Raw genomic sequence first — 17,419 nt, 5'->3', positions numbered from 1 at the left:
AACCAGAAGAATTGATCAGATTATGAAGAAGACGAACAGGTGCAGCTGCTGACGAAACAGTGCATCCGTTGGGAAAAATTAACCGAAAATAACTAATTTTCAAAGGTTTCCGAAATTGCAAAATAGTCCTTTGACTTTCAGAAATTATATTTTCGGATGAATTTCTAATACAACAAAATTAGCTCGACCCCTGCCAGGGGCTCTGCCCCTTGGACCCCGCTACCCGGGGGCGCTGTCCCCGGACCCCCGTTCATCTGTTTAGGTAACATCATAATGAATTCAAATAAGCGTGCACTCCGCACCTCCATACTTAAATGATGCATCATTATAACAAATACTGATCAATCAAGTTAATCCTTGATTAACTAAACAAGTCATCTCAAACATTCAAACTTTTGCATAAATGAAATATCGTAACGATTGAATTCCATATTAGTACATTACACATTCCAAATATTTGAATACCTCGGGTGTCTCTAAGGATTGAACCCTGGGGACTCACATTGAATACACGAAGATAATGTACACAAAAGATTACATACGAATATGTTCTATCTTGACACTATATTTTACTAGCCTATGTTCTTATCCTTCATAAACACGTCGAAACCAAGTCCCAGTTTCTTGAAGCGGCTAAACTTCATGCTTATATGGATAGCTCCTTTATTCTTGCACCTACATTTGCAATTTTTCAAAAGAACTATTAAGAATATATACATTCAACCTCCTTAACTTGTAGGTCCGAACACATACCTTGGGACGATTTTCAAATGTGTTCCAATCTTCAAATATTAAGTCTTCCACATTGAATTCTGCATCTAGTATCATACTAAATGGGAATTGGGTATCTTAATATCAAAGATTTGTAGTGGACTTTAATCCCATCCCTATAGCCGATTTGTGCACAAGATCTCTACTTAACCCTTTGGTTAAATGATCGGCTAAGTTATCATGAGTTCTTACAAACTCCACAGATATCACACCATCCATAATAAGTTCACGAATCATGCTATGTCTAACACCTAAGTGTCTTGACTTTCCATTATACACTTGACTATATGCCTTAGCCAAGGTAGCTGCACTATCACATCTGATAGATATAGGTGATATCGGTTTAGGCCACAATGGAATTTCATATATTAGATTTCTTAGCCATTCAGCCTCTTTACCAGCTGCTGCTAATGCCACAAACTCCGATTCCATTGTTGAATTTGTGATACAAGTTTGTTTCTTTGATGCCCAACATATAGCACCACCTCCAAGTCGGAATACCCAACCACTTGTGGAAGAATGATCTTCCATATTGGTGATCCAACTTGCATCCGAATAACCTTCAAGAACAGAAGGAAATCCAGAATAAGTCAACTTATAATCCATGGTTCCTTTTAAGTACTTAAATACTCGATTCATTGCTTGCCAATGGATTAAACTTGGATTATGAGTATATCGACTCAATTTTCCAACTGCAAAGGCTATATCGGGTCTAGTACTAATCATAGCATACATTAGTGATCCAATAGCCTTTGAATATTCAAGCTGATTCACAACAACTCCTTTATTAGGCACGAGTTTTGCACTAGGATCAAAAGGAGTCTTAACTGAAGAACAATCTTTGAAGTTGAACTTTTCCAACACTTTCTCAATATAATGTGATTGAGAAATGGAAATTCCTTGTTCTCCATGTGTGATCTTAATTCCAAGAATCACATCAGCCTTCCCCATGTCTTTCATTTCAAACTTAGATGACAAAAATTCCTTTGTTTTATCAACTTGATCTTGGTCAGTACCAAAGATCAACATGTCATCCACATATAGGCAAATGATAACCCCTTTACCGGTAGCATCAAATTTGCTATATACACACTTGTCTGCTTGGTTTAATACAAAACCATTCGACAACACCACGTCATCAAACTTTTGATGCCATTGCTTGGGGGCTTGCTTTAGTCCATAAAGAGATTTTACCAACTTACAAACCTTATGTTCATTACCAGGCATGACAAAGCCTTCTGGTTGTTTGATATAAATCTCTTCATTTAATTCACCATTCAAGAAGGCAGTCTTAACATCCATTTGGTGAATTACAAGATTATGTATAGCAGCAAGTGCTAACAATAATCTAATTGTGGAAATCCTAGCAACAGGAGCATAGGTATCAAAGTAGTCAATGCCTTCCTTTTGTCTAAAGCCTTGGATAACCAATCTGGCTTTATATTTGTCTATGCTTCCATCCACCTTCATCTTCGTTTTGAAGATCCATTTGCTATTTAAAGCTTCACAACCGGGTGGTAAATCCGTCAGTATCCAAGTACCATTTTGGATTATAGAATCCATCTCCTCTTGGATTGCCTCTTTCCAAAATGCAGAATCTCTTGAAGCCATAGCTTCTTTGTAGGTCCTTGGATCATCACCAATAGTAAAGCAATATTGATATTGAAAATTAATTTCATTTCTTGATCCTTCAAGTAAGTACAATTGGAAATCATTTCCAAAAGACTTAGCTTTTCTTGCTCTACTACTTCTCCTAGCCTCAGGAGGTGTATCCATCACTTTTCCAGTTACATCATCAGAGTTACTAGACCTTGCAATCATGCCTCCAGGTTTAGGTATAGACGTGAATCTATCCTCATTGCCAAATTCAGCATCCCTTGACTCAATAATAGAGTGCACAGATACATAGTCATTGGGTTCTAAGACATAGAACCTATAACAAACAGAATTTTCTGAATACCCCAGAAACACACAATCTATACCTCTTTGACCTATGGTTTTCATTTTAGGGTCAGTTAGTCTTACCACTGCTCGACAACCCCAAACTCTGAGATAACTCAATTTTGGTGGTTTCTTATGCCAAAGTTCATAAGGGGTTATCTTGTTCCTTTTATTAGGAACTCTATTCAACAAATAACAGGCTGTTAACATAGCCTCACCCCAAAATCCTTCACTTAGGCCAGAATAACACAACATTGAATTAATCATTTCTTTCAACGTTCTATTCTTTCTTTCAGCTACACCATTTTGTTGTGGTGTATATGGAGCAGTCGTTTGATGTACTATACCAGTCGATTCAAAATACGCTGGATCATAATACTCACCTCCCCTATCAGTGCGAAGAGTTTTAATCTTCACACCATGATAAAGCTCTACACTTTCTTTAAAGATTTTAAATTTATCAAGAGCTTCATCTTTTGAATGACAGAGATAGACATGGCAAAATCTAGTAGCATCATCAATAAAAGTAACTACATACTTTTTATTACCAAGTGATGGAGTTGAATGAAAATCACACAAATCACTATGTATAAGTTCTAAAACCTTAGTAACTTTATTGACATTCTTATTGAAAGGTTGTCTAGTTATTTTAGTTAACATGCAAGTTTTACACTTTTCATTGTTCAACTCGAATGCTGGTATCAAACTCATTTTCGACATATCTTTCAATCTCTTATAATGTACATGTCCAAGTCTAGCATGCCACAATTCTGATTTACTAACATGATTACTAATACTTGTAGAAGTCATGCAAACAGAATTATTAACAAAAGAGACATCTAGATTCAACCTAAACATGCCACATAGATAACCAAATCCAATAAAATTATCATGCCTTGACAGAATGTATTTGTCACTTTCTAACACTTGTTTATATCCACAATTATTTAATACAATGCCAGAAACTAGATTCTTACGAATACCAGGTACATACACAACATTTTCTAATACTAAGGAATTTCCAGAAGTAAATACTAGGCTAACAGATCCTATTCCCTTGATTGGTTCAGTTGCAACGTTGCCCATCTTCAACGAAGATCCATCTTCAATTGGTTTAAAATCCTTGAACCATTGACGATCTTTGCATACATGACATGTTGCACCCGAATCAATCCACCATGACAGATCATCATCCTGCACATAAAATGCTTCAGAGATTATTGATGCATAATAATTCTCAACAGAATGATTATTAGGTACAGAAAACGAACCTGATTGCTTTTCAGGATCCTTGGATCCACTTGAACCAGCCTCGTTTTTCCCTTTTCCTCCACCCTTTCCAGACTTACAATCCTTCTTGAAGTGCCCGGATTTGCCACACTTCCAGCAAGTCAGTTTAGGCTTCTTATTTCCATCCTTACTGTTATACCCTTGAAACTTCCGTTTCCCTTGAAACTTACGTTTCTCTTTACCAGCCTTTGAGGATTCACCCTCTTCCACCATGTTCACAGAAGAACCAACCATGTTTTTAGTATTACCAACAGAACTCTTTTCCATATCTCGTATGGACTGTTCAATCTGGAAATCACTTCCAAGTTCGACCAAGTTCAATTCCTCCTTCTTGTGTTTCAGATTATTTTTAAAATCCTTCCAAGAAGGTGGCAGTTTATCAATAATACTAGAGACAGAAATGGATTCATCCATTTTCATATCATATTGGGAAAACTGTCCCAATATCCTCAACAATTCGTTGTATTGTTCCATGACAGGCCTCGAATCAACCATTTTATAGTTAATAAAATTACCAACAAGAAATTTCTTGCTAGAGGCATCTTCTGCCATATATTTGGCTTCGAGGGAATCCCACAATTCCTTAGCAGACTCAACATTTTGATACACATCAAATAGGGAATCAGACATACCGTTTAAAATGTGACCCCGACATATGTAGTCATCGTTCTCCCACTTCATCCGCCTCCTCGTCTGTTCCAGAGTTTCGTTTTCAACAGCCTCGGGCATGGGAGTACTCAAAACGTACACCACCTTGAGATTTGTCAGCATGAAATGCATCTTCTTTTGCCAGCGTCTAAAGTCCTGGCCAGCAAACTTATCCAACTTCGCGAAACCTTTCGCTCCTTCCTTCATCGTTTCTTTGTTCGACATTTTGATTTGATCTTTGTTAGGGAGATTCAATATATAGCACAGGAAAACGGATATCTGAAAGTCGTGATAATCACTTTCAGATCAAATCAATTTCGGTGGTTCTACCAAAGTTATTTGATCGGATAAAATTCAGAGAATGCAGAAGATTCATATGTGTATTCGAGATACAGAACCAGAAGAATTGATCAGATTATGAAGAAGACGAACAGGTGCAGCTGCTGACGAAACAGTGCAGCCAGGGGCTCCGCCCCTTGGACCCCGCTACCCGGGGGGTTTGCCGCCCGGACCCCCGTTCATCTGTTTAGGGGCTTCGCCCCTAACATCATAATGAATTCAAATAAGCGTGCACTCCGCACCTCCATACTTAAATAATGTATCATTATAACAAATACTGATCAATCAAGTTAATCCAATTACACTAAAATATCCAACAGTAGCTAAGTGCTTAACCTCTCTTCCTTAGTCTCACCTTCTCTTTTATTTTCTTAAGTTAAGGGGTGAGTTGGGAGGCAGTAGTATACTTATTTGGGTTGGGGTTTATTTATTATGTAAAGTTAGCACCTTTCTTTTGAACTCACAGTCTGCTGTCAAAAATTGCAATGGTATATCTATTGGGATGTTGAGGGAGCTTTAAGTTTCATTATAAAAAGTATATGCTTAGGCAGATTGTGGTTTAAGTTTTATGCTTCTACGGATGAAACATGACAGCTGAGGAAGAAGTGATTACAGATTTCATTTAGGACTTAGCATGTTGTTCCATAGAGTTTCCCTTTGTGAAAACTTCTTATGATTTTGAAATCGTAATATGTTGTGCCTATTTATTCTCAAGTATTCATGCTTTCATGTTTCTATCATATGTTGGAAAGAGTGTTACCTCTTGAAGGTAGCTACTCCTAGACTCAAAGTTCACCAGCCTACTTTGAAGTTCCTAGTTGCAGTGAAAGGGAAAGGGGTGAGCTTGAATTTTTAGCATGAAGGAATCGTGGGAAGAGAGGAATGGCGTTACCTATGGAGAGTAGGAACTGCCTGCAAGAATTCTGCAGAAACTCTACTCCAAGCTCTATCACCCTCAAACTTGCTATTGTGGCTAAAACTTCAAAGTGTGTGGGAGGAGAATTTGTTGCGGGTGAGGGGGGTTTTTATAGGCAAGCTATGGTGTACTTAGGAGAATTAAATGGAGCTGTTATATTACTTTGTTCTCTTCTTGCAGCAAATCCTTTTTATTATGATTCTGCAGCAAAATAATAACTTAAAATTGGCTCCATATGGGTACCTAGTACTTAGTTAATAAATGGAATTTGTTTGTTGTGGCAGGTGCATAGGCATAATGCAGGTGCTGCTATGAGAAGTGGAGGTTGCAGGATTTGACTTGATCTCTTTGGTGAGTCTTTGGTCCTCCATAGCTAAAGAGGGGTTGTCGCATTTCCTCTAATGAGAGCTTCTTTAATTTCCCTTGTTCCATAGTCATTAAAACTTGTTTTATCTTGCAGGTGAGGGAAAGACTTGGCTGCCACGTTGCTGTCCAAAACATGGGCTTGCTGCCTTGGGCCCGACAGGCTGATCGGACAAGGGTCGTGGTGGGGTGTGATTTGGGCTTGGGAAAAAGAGGCCCAAAGTGCAATTAATATAAGATTTTAGTTTCTTAAGCCCTTTAGCCCATTCATGAGTATTTTGTAATAGTATAGTATCCCATATTCTTTTCTTTCCATTCATAAATCACACGTGAGGTGATCATATAGGTTAATGTATTATTCGAGATGTAAGCGAACGCTTTTGTTCGGGAAGGACATCTTCACTTTCTTTCTCAACGTTCATTATATTTCATAAACATACATTAGATTGCTTTAGTTAGTTCGATTATCACTTTAACTTTTGTTTCGCGAACTAACAACACTAAGTATCAACAAAAGGGTAACAAGTTCCATTTATTTCAGTGAAGCTAAAAAGCGACTGTTCTCTAATTCGACATTAAACATGAAGAAAAAGGTTAATAAAGAGCGGGTATTACATTCTACCCTCTAACGAAAATTTCGTCCCGAAATTTGCTTATGTCACTTAAAAAGCTCCGGGTACTTCATTTTCATCTTGTCTTCCAACTTCCATGTAGCTTCTTCGTGGCCGTGATGCTTCCACAGTGCATCACTGTTACAACAAATTTATTCATCAGCTCTTTTACTTTCCGGTCCAAGATTGCCTCTGGCTTTTCTTCATAACTTAAATCTGGTTCCAACACCATTTCTTCTTGGTGAACTACGTGTTTGGGGTCGAACACATACTTCCTCAATTGTTACACATGAAAAACATTGTGCACATGATGGTAGCGCCAATCTATACGCTACAGGACCGACTTCTTCTAGAATTTCATAGGTTCCAATGAAACGCGGCCTTAGCTTGCCTTTAACACCGAACCTTGTTATCCCTTTTGATGGGGATACCTTCAAAAAACTTTATCTCCAGCCTTGAACTGCAGGTCGGTTCTGCGAACATCCGTATACGACTTTTGTCTATCTTGAGTTTCCTTGATTCTTCTACGGATCTGTCGGACAATTTCTGTCATCTCCTCTAGAGAATCCGGTCCAAGAATCTTTCTTTCACCAACTTCGTCCCAGTAAAATGGTGATCTACATTTCTTTCCGTATAATGCTTCATACGGGGCCATGTGTATGGTTGCCTGATAACTGTTGTTGTAGGCAAACTCTATGAGTGGTAATGTTGGCTCCCAGTTTCCTCCACGGTCGAGCATTATGGCTCTCAACATATCTTTCAATGTTTGGATCGTCCTTTCAGACTGCCCATCGGTCTGCGAATGGAACGCAGTACTGAAATTCAATCGGGTGCCCAACTCTCGTTGTAGGCTTATCCAAAATCTAGAAGTAAATTTCGAATCACTGTCTGAAGTGATCGACACTGATACTCCATGTAGGCGTATGATCTCTTGTACATAGCTCTGAGCTAACTTTTCGGATCCGTAAGTGATACGAATTGGTATAAAGTGAGCACTTTTGGTGAGGCGATCTATAATCACCAAATAGCAGTGTTTTCTCGTTGCGACTATGGCAAACCTAAGGGCTGTAAATTTCCATAGGATCGTTGATGTAGAGCCTTCACTTCCTGACATGTCAGGTATCTTTCTACAAATGACGTTATGCTCCTCTTCATGGCATCCCACCAAAATTGTTCTTCATATCTTGGTACATTTTTGTGCCTCCGGGGTGGGCAGTGTATGGTGTTTCATGTGCTTCACTCATGATCTCATTTCTGATTTCTGAGTGCCTCGCCATTGGGCACAAACAATCTTCCTTCAAAAGTGAGGGCGTTATCCACCTCTTCGCGGTAACTCACCTCTTTCCTCTTCCTCACTTTAAGACAGATTTTCTCCAATGCTTCATCACTCCTTTGAGCCTCAACGATTTTGGCCCTTAGGTCTGATTCGATCACCATGTTGGCGATCCTACTTTCCACCGTCTCTGGTGCTCTAACTACTTCCAATCGCATTCTACCAAACTCACGTATTAGATCTTCCTTCTGTGTGTGAGAAAGGTTGTCAATTGGGGTGCAGTCTTTCTGCTCACGGCGTCTGCCACTACGCTTGCCTTGGCTGGATGGTAATTTATACCACAGTTATAATCTTTTACTAACTCGAGCCGTCTGCGTTGTCGCATGTTCAAATCCTTTTGCTCAAAGAATTATTTGAGACTTTTGTGATACGTGAAGATTTCACATCGAACTCCGTAGAGATGATGTCTCTAAATCTTCAAGGCATGTACCACTGCCGCCAACTCAAAGTCGTGCGTTGGGTAGTTTAGCTCGTGCGACTTCAACTCTAATGATATCTAGTCCTTAATAATACAACGAAGGTGGATAATGAATACAACTCTAAAATAGATTATATTACTCGCTCCGTTTGCTATTAAATATCACAAATTGACCTGGCTTAATTTTAAGAGTTGTAAAGGAAGTGTATGGACAATTGACAAAGTTAGTTAAATATGAGTCATACTTTTATGGAGTATACCCGCTTAAGATGATACGTTTTCCTTTTTAGTTTGTCCGAACTAAGATGACATATTTCCTTTTTTGGACTTTCTCTCTCCAATTAATACACCCAACTACTTTTTCTCACTCCTATTAAATTATCCATCTTTCTTTTTCTCACTCCCATAAAATATCCATCTTTCTTTTTCTCACTCCTATTAAAATATTCATCTTTCTTTCTCTCTCTATACTTATATTTTCTATCTCCAATTAAACACTTTAATCAATAACTTCTAAAACTTTATGCCGGCTAAGAAATGTGTCATATTAGTTGGGTCGGAGGGAGTAATTTCATAATAAAATCAAAGAAGATTGAGTTAACCGACGAGATTATTATCAAAAGTAGTAAAAGATAATAATAAATATAACAAATATCGACTAACAGAAAGAAACGAAGTTAGTTACAAATAATGTCAGATTGAAAGAGCAATAAATATCTAAAAATACAACAATTTATAACTTAATATCTAACCAGTTTCGGGACCATGAAACACTAGTTGCAAAAAAATGCACATATTTTAAGAAAAATATTTGTAAATATATATTTCAAATATCATAAGAAAAATACTTTGGAGAGAGAGTGACTAATAAGGACGGTCTTCGTTCTCTGGGTTCTGTGTTCTATCTGTACTTGAAAATTTATCATTTATTTCTTTTTTTTTATATCTAAAACTTTATTACATTTTACTTTTATTATTTTTGGTAATAGATCTCACATTTCACTAAGTTATTCTCATTCATATTTTATTTTAGAGTTAATACTCCCTCCGTCCCATGTTACATGAGTCGTATTCAATTTTGGATTGTCTCAAGTTATTTGAGTCATTTATCTTTTTAGCTAAAAACAAAACATCTAATCATACTTATTTTATTCTTTCTTTTACTTTATTCACTCCCCTCTCTCTTACTTTATTCACTCCTCTAATTTATTTAACTTGTTAAATCTCGTGCTGAAAAGAAATGCCTCAAATAATATAGGATAAAGAGAGTATATAAAAATATGAGTGAACTACATAAATGGTACCTGAAATTCACTTTCGCACATAAATGGTACCTGATCTTTATTTTATATCATTTTTGGTACCTGATGCAATTTTTACCCCAAAATACCCTCTAAACAAATTCAATTTTCCATTTGTGCCATAAAGGATATTTTGGGCATTGACGAAATTAGTATCAAAAGTGATATTATAATATCTTCTCTCATTCTCCTCATTCTTTATACTATTATTATTAATCAATATTAATATTATTATTTTGATGTTATAAATTAATAAATAATTTAGTTTTTAATATCATTTAAATATAATTAATCATAATTGTAGTTATAATTATATTTAATTATTATAATAATAGTAAAAATTATTAATTAATAAATAATAATAATCATTTTATATTGAATTAATAACTAATCAATATTGAATTAATAACTAATCAATATAGTCTTAATCAAAATTTAAAATTGTGAATTGTATTCATAATGATAAAGAATTGAATATTTTTAGTTAGGTGTTTCAACCCTAAAATGAGTATAAATAATTTAATTAAAAATATTTCAATTGATTTAATTATTTGAAATAATTAATTTAATTAGGTGTTTTATTATTGATTTATATTATGAATGCAATTAGATGTATGTATAAAACATTAAAAAGAAAGAAGAAAAAGAAGAGAAATGAAAAAAGAGGAAACATAAACTAAGGAGAAAAAAGAAAGAAGAAAGGAAGATAAAATACTAAAAAGAAAGAAGAATAAACTAAAGAAGAAAAAAAGAAATAAGAAAGAAAGAAAAAAATCACATATTTGGTCCTATTTAATTGAAATTTCCAAAAATATTCCCCATAACAAAAAAAATCATATGTTTGATACCTAGGGTTATTTTTGTCATGGGGTTCTAAAATCGATATAAAATAAAGATCAGGTATCATTAATGTGCGAAAGTGAAAGATTAGATATCATTTATATACTTCACTCTAAAAATAAAACTTCACTAACTTTTTCAACCCACTTTTATTATATATTTTAAAACTCATATGATTCAAATAGTGCCAAATTTAAAAGGACGGAATATTTAATCCAAGATTCCCATCATCGTATTGAGTAAACAATAGGATTAAAGACACTCTTCCCTTCTCCTTGTATAAATTTCAAATCTACGGATTGAAGAAATCATGGCTCTCTCACTCTTGATTGCAATAATCGTATCGATTTTGGCATGGTCCCATTTCCGCCGCCGCCGCCAGAACCTTTCCCCGGGGCCATACCCGTTTCCAATCATCGGAAACATCCTCCAACTCGGCCGTAACCCCCACAAGTCCCTCACCCACCTCTCCGAAACCTATGGCCCTCTGATGTCTCTTAAACTTGGAAGCATGCACACCGTCGTCGTATCGTCGCCGGATTCCGCCAGACTGGTTCTGCAAGAGCACGACCAAGCCTTCTCCGGCCGCACCATCCCCGCCGCGGCTGAAGCTCACGGCTTCGACAAAATTTCAGTCGGGCTCATACCGGTCGGAGAGAGGTGGAGAAAACTAAGGAAACTGTGCAAAGAGCAGATGTTCTCGGCGCGGCGCCTCGACGGCGGCGCGGGAGTCCGGCGCGAGAAGGTCCAGAGGCTGATAGATTACTTGCGCTTGTGCTGCGAGAGCGGGCGGGCCGTGGACTTGGGGCAGGCAGCGTTTGTGACGACGTTTAATCTTCTCAGCGCCACCTTTTTCTCGGTGGATTTGATTGAGTTTGAATCCGATACGACGCAGCAGCTGAAGGAGACGATCGAGGGCGTGACCAAGATTTTGGGATCTCCAAATGTGGCTGACTTTTTTCCGATTCTGAAGCGGTTGGATGCGCAGAGAATCAAGAAGCGGTCGGAGTTTTACTTTGGGAGATTGCTTGGTGTGTTGGGAAAGATAATTGATGAGAGGATGGAATCAAGATCTATGGAGACCAAGAATGATTTGCTGGCTGCGCTTTTTGATCTCATGGACGGATCTGATGAGTATGACTTGAGCTATAAGGATATTCAACATTTGTTTCTGGTGATACCTCTCTCTCTCTCATACACAAACACATGTACTCCCTCCGTCCCAAGGAAGATGGCCTCTTTCTTGAGCGACACGGAATTTTATGCAGTTATATTTTGTGTGGATTATTTAGCTAAATTGAAAAATGAGATGCAATATGGGTCACTAATCCACAAGATTAACAAAATGTCAACAAATACCACATTATGTCAACAAAGAGGTATAATTGTCTTTTCATTAAATTGTGTTTGAAATCATTTTCTAAAATTCTCTCTAAAACTCTAGCTGCAAAGTCTTCAAATCTTCAAATCTTCAACATTCATATCTTCAAATCTTCAACATTCTTCAAATCTCTTCAACATTCAAATCTTCAAATCTTCAATATTCATATATTCAAATCTTCAACATTCAAATCTTCAACATTCTTCAAATCTTCAAATCTTCGAATTTTCAAATCTTCAACATTCAAATCTTCAAATCACTTCAACATTCAAATCTTCAACATTCTTCAAATCTTCAAATCTTCAACATTCAATAAATAACACTTATTAAAATGTCAACAACTAACAAATAACACTTACAATTCACATATCAATACCGAGAATATCGAATGTCAACAACTCGTAATAAAATGTCAACAACTAACAAATAACACTTACAATTCACATATCAATACCGAGAATATCAAATGTCAACAACACGTATTAAAATGTCAACAACTAACAAATACTCCCTCCGTCCACGAATAAATGTCCCGGTCACTTTTTTACACTTGTTTTGTAAAAATGACAATAAATAGTTAAAGTGGAGAAATGATATAGTAAGATAGAGAATAATGTAGATAAGAGTCTTATCTACATTATTCTCTATCTTACTTTATCATTTTATCACTTTGACTGTTTATTATCATTTTTACAAAACAAGTGTAAAAAAGTGACCGGGACATTTATTCGTGGACGGAGGGAGTAACACTTACAATTCACATATCAATACCGAGAATATCGAATGTCAACAACTCGTAATAAAATGTCAACAACTAACAAATAACACTTACAATTCACATATCAACTACGATGTCAACAACAAACATTATTCATGTCAACAACAAACGTTATTTATGTCAACTATTATGTCAACAACAACATTTTACAAATAATTAATGTCAATAACAAATATTTTCATGTCAACAACCTATATTATTTATGTCAACAACAACGTTTTACATATAATTCATGTCAACAACAATGTTTTACATATAATTTATGTCAACAACATTTTTCATAAAATTTATGCCAACGACCTATATAATTTATGTCAACAACAAACGTTATTATATCAACATCTCATATTAAAATGTCAACAACTAACAAATACTCCCTCCGTCCGCGAATAGAAGTCCCGTTTTTCCATTTTGGTCCGTCCGCAAATAGGAGTCCCGGTTCATAATTACCATAAATGGTAAAGAGGCCTCACATTCCACCAACTCATTCCACTCACATATCATTTAAAACTAATATATACAAGTGGGACCCCTAATCCACTAACTTTCTTCCACTCACTTTTCTTAACATTTCTTAAAACCCGCACCGATAAGAAATGAGACTCCTATTCGTGGACGGAGGGAGTAACATTTATAATTCACATATCAATAGTCAGAATATCAAATGTCAACAACTCGTATTAAAATAACAGTCTTTCTGCTCGTACACGTACTCCTGCGCCGATTTATTCAGCAGCATCACAAAGATCGAGTGATTCAGCAGGAATTTCTTCAAAATAACAGCAGGAATTTTCAGCTCTAAACTAAAATTTGAAAATCATTGCTATTTATTAGAACTTCCGATGGTTGAGAAAATCGGAGAAGCAACTGAAAAGGGGAAAAATTCCTAATTCACTGGTTAGGAGTATCTAAGATCATAACCACACAAGCAATAATTTCATCAATCGATTGAAAATGCTCAAACACAAAATCAAAATAAAAAATGAGGAATCATGTGGATGCAAAATTAAACATGAACTCCACATTTGAAATTAATTTCGGCTGGAGAACGTCACCTTATCGCCGGTGGTGGTGGCGGCTTCCTTCTTCGACGCCGTAAATGAACACTTATCTTTTCACTTATCCTGATTAATTTGTTGTTGCCTACTCTATAGGCTGCAGAAACAATATCAATAAACACAAACATTAAAATAAAATATAAAAGAAACATCTGGAAAAAAAATTAAGATGATCATTAATTGAATATAGATATATGCGATTCGGATTAGTAGATCGCGAATTTAAAAAGTGATTGTTTGATTAAAAGTGAAGTAAATTGTACCTGTACATGAAGATATCGTGGTCAGGTAACATGTACCTGTACATGAAGATATCGTGGCCAGCTCGTGGCTCATTAGCACCATGTATATTGGAATTCCTGCCAATAACAAGGGAAAACACAGCATTGGCTGTCTGTTCTGGCTTCTGGCCGATGGTGCTTCAGATGCGTGGTGTCATTGCTCCCGGTCGCAAATGGGATATTTTGGTGAGATTCAGGAGTGGAATATGTTGAGATTTTTTGTTTGACACGACATATTCTGATGCTTTGAAGCTCTGTGTTGCAAATGGAAATCATCTGTTTTATATTACTAGTATATTTCATAATTTTATACTTGTTGGCCTACAGCATGAAAGTTGATGTTTGATTTTGATGTCCACATGTATGTGATGTGAAACGAAAAGTACAATATACTGAAAAATCCAAACACCAAATCCAAACAAGCTAAACACCAGCCAAATTCATCAATTCTGTATATAAAAAATAGCACTATAGAGTTGAGCAAACCTTGAAAGGCTCATTGTCAGTGCGAAAGACAGTCCCCGGCACATAGTGCAGCCAAACAGGTACACCACTACACAGATAATACACAAAAACATATAAATTTTCCGATTAGACAGAACCAAAGCATGGAGGTCATTTCAAGTCAGTTTTTATTTCATTTTACAAAGGATGAACTAAAAACGCTACGTGTTATCTAAAAATGAGCGTTCTGGTTCATTTTTTTATCACAATCCTAGATATATACTAAAAATATAAGCTACAAAGAGCTACCCGAAGTTCCATTCAGCTGCGACGAATGGACCTATCCGAAGACTCAAATACAAGCCAGCTTCCTGGACTATCTTACAAAATTTCACCAGATCATACCTTCCCCCAAAGTAGTACTGAAATTGAGAACACATCTATTCAATAATTCGGAAAAGGAAGTGTGAAGTATGTAAATGAAGAAGAAAGACTGATATTGTTGGGGGAGAGCTCGTGGCCATTCCAGAAAACATAGGTTTCAAATAAATTGCAACAAATGGAGAAAACGTCAATTATCAATGGAGAAATTGTATGAGTTCGTCAGAAGCAATCCAGGAATAACAAGGTTGAGCTGATAAGCTAACACAGATACCTTGTTAAAGTCGTGGAGCTTGAGATAACAAGCGGCGCGGTTGCTGTGAAGCGCAATCTTCTGCGGCGTGGTCTTGGCCATGGAAAGCGCGTCGGTGTAATACGCCAGTGCTTCGGCATACTTGCCCTCTCAATACATCTGGTGCGCCCTCTCAATCTTATTAATCGCCGGCGATCCCGAAGCCATCGCCGACCACCGCAACTACTAAATAACTCACTCAATTCGAAAAATCTTCAATCGGAAACAACACAGCAGCTGCAGTTTGTGAAGAAACCAAATTCTAATTGAACACCGACAGAGATTTGATTTCTCAGCAAGGTGATGAAACGGCGAGAAGCCAGCGGAAGAGGAGGTTAGATTTGACGCTCCAGATCCTCGAATTGGAATCCTTGCAACCAAAATTTCGCACCTGATTTCAACCAATTTTACGCTCCTAAAGCTGCATTCGCCGAATTCCGCGATCTGCTCAACATATTTCCTCCGCCACCGTCGCTGCTCCCCAATTTTCCCCCCAAATTCTGCCGCTTCTCTGTTTCCTTTGAATCTGCCCCCTCAGCTCTTCTACTCTTTGCCATGAAATTACCATTCTCCTCAGAAGCGTCGACGCTTAATCACAATCTATTTCTTCCAACACTTATTTGCATTCATCGATTCGATTCGGTACTGCGCGGAGCAACGCCGCCAAGGGAGATCATGCAACGATCATCGCAGTAGTGGTGGTAGATTGGTGAATATGGCCTATTACCATTATGCCCTTTCATATTAAATTAATCTAAAAATATTTATTATGTGGCAAAATCTGGACCACTCATTTAATAAAAATGAGTGGCTGATATTGCATCTCATTTCTCAATTAGCCTAAATAATCTCAATTGATCACAATCCTATACTCAAAAATGGGTTTGAGTTTGATGTACGATTAAAGAGATTGTCTACACCAAAAATGAGTTTTGGTTTATGATTGGAGATGGTATTAGATTGAGAAAAAAATTATTTTTGGTTCTGGGTTGACTGGTCTTAGTTGACAACTCTAAATTAAAACAAGATTACACAAGTTTTGAAAAAAAAATCAGCCCTGACATTGGATTTATTTGAAAAATATCGTGTTATCAATTGTTCAGTTAGTTTGACAATGGAGTAAGAGATGTTATGAAAGGTATTTTAATAACTGTGGTTAAATTTCGTGTATATATTTTTTTTAATTCTCTTTCTACATATATTAGGCCTTATTTCTGGGAGGATCGGACACGACTCAATGCACAGTTGAATGGGCAATGACAGAACTGTTAGCGAATCCGGAGAAAATGAGTAAGGCAAAGAATGAGCTGAGAAGTGTGATAGGGAAAAGAATCAAGTTGAAGAATCGGACATATCAAGGCTCCCATACTTGCTAGCGCTCATCAAAGAGACCTTACGGCTCCACACTCCCGGACAATTTCTGATTCCTCGACGGGCAGAACGTGAGGTCAAGATTGGGGGTTACATAATCCCCAACACTCTCAAATATTTATCAATGCTTGGGCTATAGGCAGAGATTCGAGCATCTGGCCCAACCCTACTTCTTTCGAGCCTGAAAGATTCTTAAACAACAATATAGAGTTTAAAGGCCAAGATTTCGAGCTTATTCCATTTGGGTCAGGGAGAAGAATGTGCCTGGGTTTGCCTCTGGCCGATAGAAATGTTGTCTCTGATGTTGGGCTCTATGCTTCACAATTTTGAATGGAAAATGGAAGGAGGGGTGAGACCTGACACCACGGAGGAGTTCGGAATGGCATTGCACAAGGCAGTTCCTCTCAAGGCCATTCCACTTTGTTGTTTCTGAAATCTGGACCTCTTGTTTTACTTGAAAATTTGGACGAGATCTTGGTGTGTTGTGTTTCCATCCCTACTTTAATAAAAATTTGGTTTGGTTTTCTATGTACTTTAGTTTGTTAGATTTAAGAAGGTTGGATGATGCATCTTTATGTCCAAAAAGAAGGGAGGTATAGATCCACATGCAGTGTGCCAATATGGGATATGAATTGGTTGCAATTGCCAACATAGATCATATA

General features: G+C 37.0%; 1 protein-coding gene and 1 pseudogene across 9 annotated transcripts; one reads left to right on the top strand and one right to left on the bottom strand.

Moving 5' to 3' along the window:
• Nucleotides 1-11,081: 11,081 nt before the first annotated feature.
• LOC125194756 lies at nt 11,082-17,190 on the top strand (annotated as a pseudogene).
• On the bottom strand, nt 12,405-16,041 carry LOC125197040 (beta-galactosidase 10-like). Of its 9 annotated transcripts, XR_007171989.1 has the most exons (6): nt 15,369-16,041; nt 15,023-15,135; nt 14,756-14,822; nt 14,252-14,347; nt 13,986-14,085; nt 12,405-12,452 (listed from the first exon to the last, which is right to left on the bottom strand). XR_007171989.1 is itself a non-coding variant. In XM_048095734.1 (5 exons), exons 1-4 carry the CDS (start codon nt 15,447-15,449, stop codon nt 14,324-14,326), a joined length of 285 nt encoding a protein of 94 aa, XP_047951691.1. In that variant the 5' UTR covers nt 15,450-16,041; the 3' UTR covers nt 13,513-14,085; nt 14,288-14,323. The 9 variants fall into 9 exon arrangements, 2 of the variants coding, with proteins under 2 accessions (XP_047951691.1, XP_047951690.1); XR_007171985.1 differs by having other exon boundaries at nt 13,986-14,523; XR_007171987.1 differs by having other exon boundaries at nt 13,986-14,347.
• Nucleotides 17,191-17,419: the final 229 nt, after the last annotated feature.

This window comes from Salvia hispanica, chromosome 6 (assembly GCF_023119035.1).
Source record: "Salvia hispanica cultivar TCC Black 2014 chromosome 6, UniMelb_Shisp_WGS_1.0, whole genome shotgun sequence".
NCBI classification, from domain to species: Eukaryota; Viridiplantae; Streptophyta; class Magnoliopsida; order Lamiales; family Lamiaceae; genus Salvia; species Salvia hispanica.
This window is presented reverse-complemented; position numbering and strand designations above follow the sequence as displayed.

Coding starts and splice junctions, on each gene's coding strand:
- LOC125197040 (XM_048095733.1), bottom strand. CDS start 15,449: ATGGCCAAGACCACGCCGCAGAAGATTGCGCTTCACAGCAACCGCGCC. Junction 15,136..15,368: donor AGCTCCACGACTTTAACAAG/GTATCTGTGTTA, acceptor TCTCAATTTCAG/TACTACTTTGGGGGAAGGTA. Junction 14,524..14,755: donor CTGACAATGAGCCTTTCAAG/GTTTGCTCAACT, acceptor TTTGCAACACAG/AGCTTCAAAGCATCAGAATA.